A 914-nucleotide genomic window follows, 5' to 3' on the forward strand; every position below is an offset into this window, starting at 1 on the left:
AATATCCATGCTGGCCATGTCCTGGTCGACTGGATCCTTGGGATGAAGTGACTTTGTCTTCAATGGAGTCCTTGGCAACCTGGGACCAGGGGATATGTCGTTCCAGTGTGAAAAAGAGAGATATCCTTGAGCTCTTGATCAGATATTAAAATTAGGAAAATTTCGCATACTCCCAACTCTTCCTTTGTTAGACTTGTTAAAGCCTTGGAAAATATTTTCATGAATTAAGAAGCACCATTAAATGTTGAATCTAATTAGGAGAGACTTGGCTGTCGAGTTCTTCAAATAGTAAAGTCAATATCACACAGTGTAATTGTGGTAATTCCCGGTGGTGCCGCAGCTGGTGACGGCCCTGTCTAGTGTGCAGGTAATTCCAAGGATGGAGGAACAAATTTCCCTACCATGGAATGTCCCATATTTCAATGGTTCCCATCGGAATCTTTGCATTAGCAAAGAGTAGCGTTTCCTTACGTGTACCACAGCAGTTACTGGAACTTGGAAGGCTTCCTCCAGGCTGAAACCCTGGAGCATCTTCTGGAACGTGACCTTGGGACCAGGCCATGCTGGAGAGCTGTGCTCTCCATGGGGCTCCCAGAGAGCTTGGGCCAAGATGCTTAACCCCTCTCCAGGCTATTTCCCCATCATCATCATCATCCTGTTGGTGCTGTTTCCCTTCCTGGTGGGCTGCTCATCTCAAAAGAAAAATCCCTAACAAGATTGATTTTTTTTAGGGACAAATCCCTAACAGGATTTTTTTTTAATTATTTTTTTGGGGGGGGACACAAATCCCTAACAAGATCTGCAGCTGCAGGGGCTCCTTTTGCTTCTGCTGTGCAAAGAAAGGCCTCCTGTCCTGGGGGCAATGTTTGCTTCTGTCACACAGAAAAGCCCCTTCCTCAATTAAACGGGGGGGG

At 46.0% G+C, this 914-nt stretch overlaps 1 protein-coding gene across 1 annotated transcript in view; it reads left to right on the top strand.

Moving 5' to 3' along the window:
- Positions 1 to 610: 610 nt before the first annotated feature.
- Positions 611 to 914, top strand: part of FOXA2 (forkhead box A2) — a 6,240-nt gene continuing 5,936 nt past the window's right edge. Inside the window, exon 1 of the mRNA XM_010005081.1 lies at positions 611 to 679. Coding sequence (XP_010003383.1) covers positions 611 to 679 — 69 coding nt within the window. The remainder of the gene's footprint in view (positions 680 to 914) is intronic.

Source organism: Chaetura pelagica, unplaced genomic scaffold, assembly GCF_000747805.2.
Source record: "Chaetura pelagica isolate M959 unplaced genomic scaffold, ChaPel_1.0 scaffold171, whole genome shotgun sequence".
Lineage (NCBI taxonomy): Eukaryota > Metazoa > Chordata > Aves > Apodiformes > Apodidae > Chaetura > Chaetura pelagica.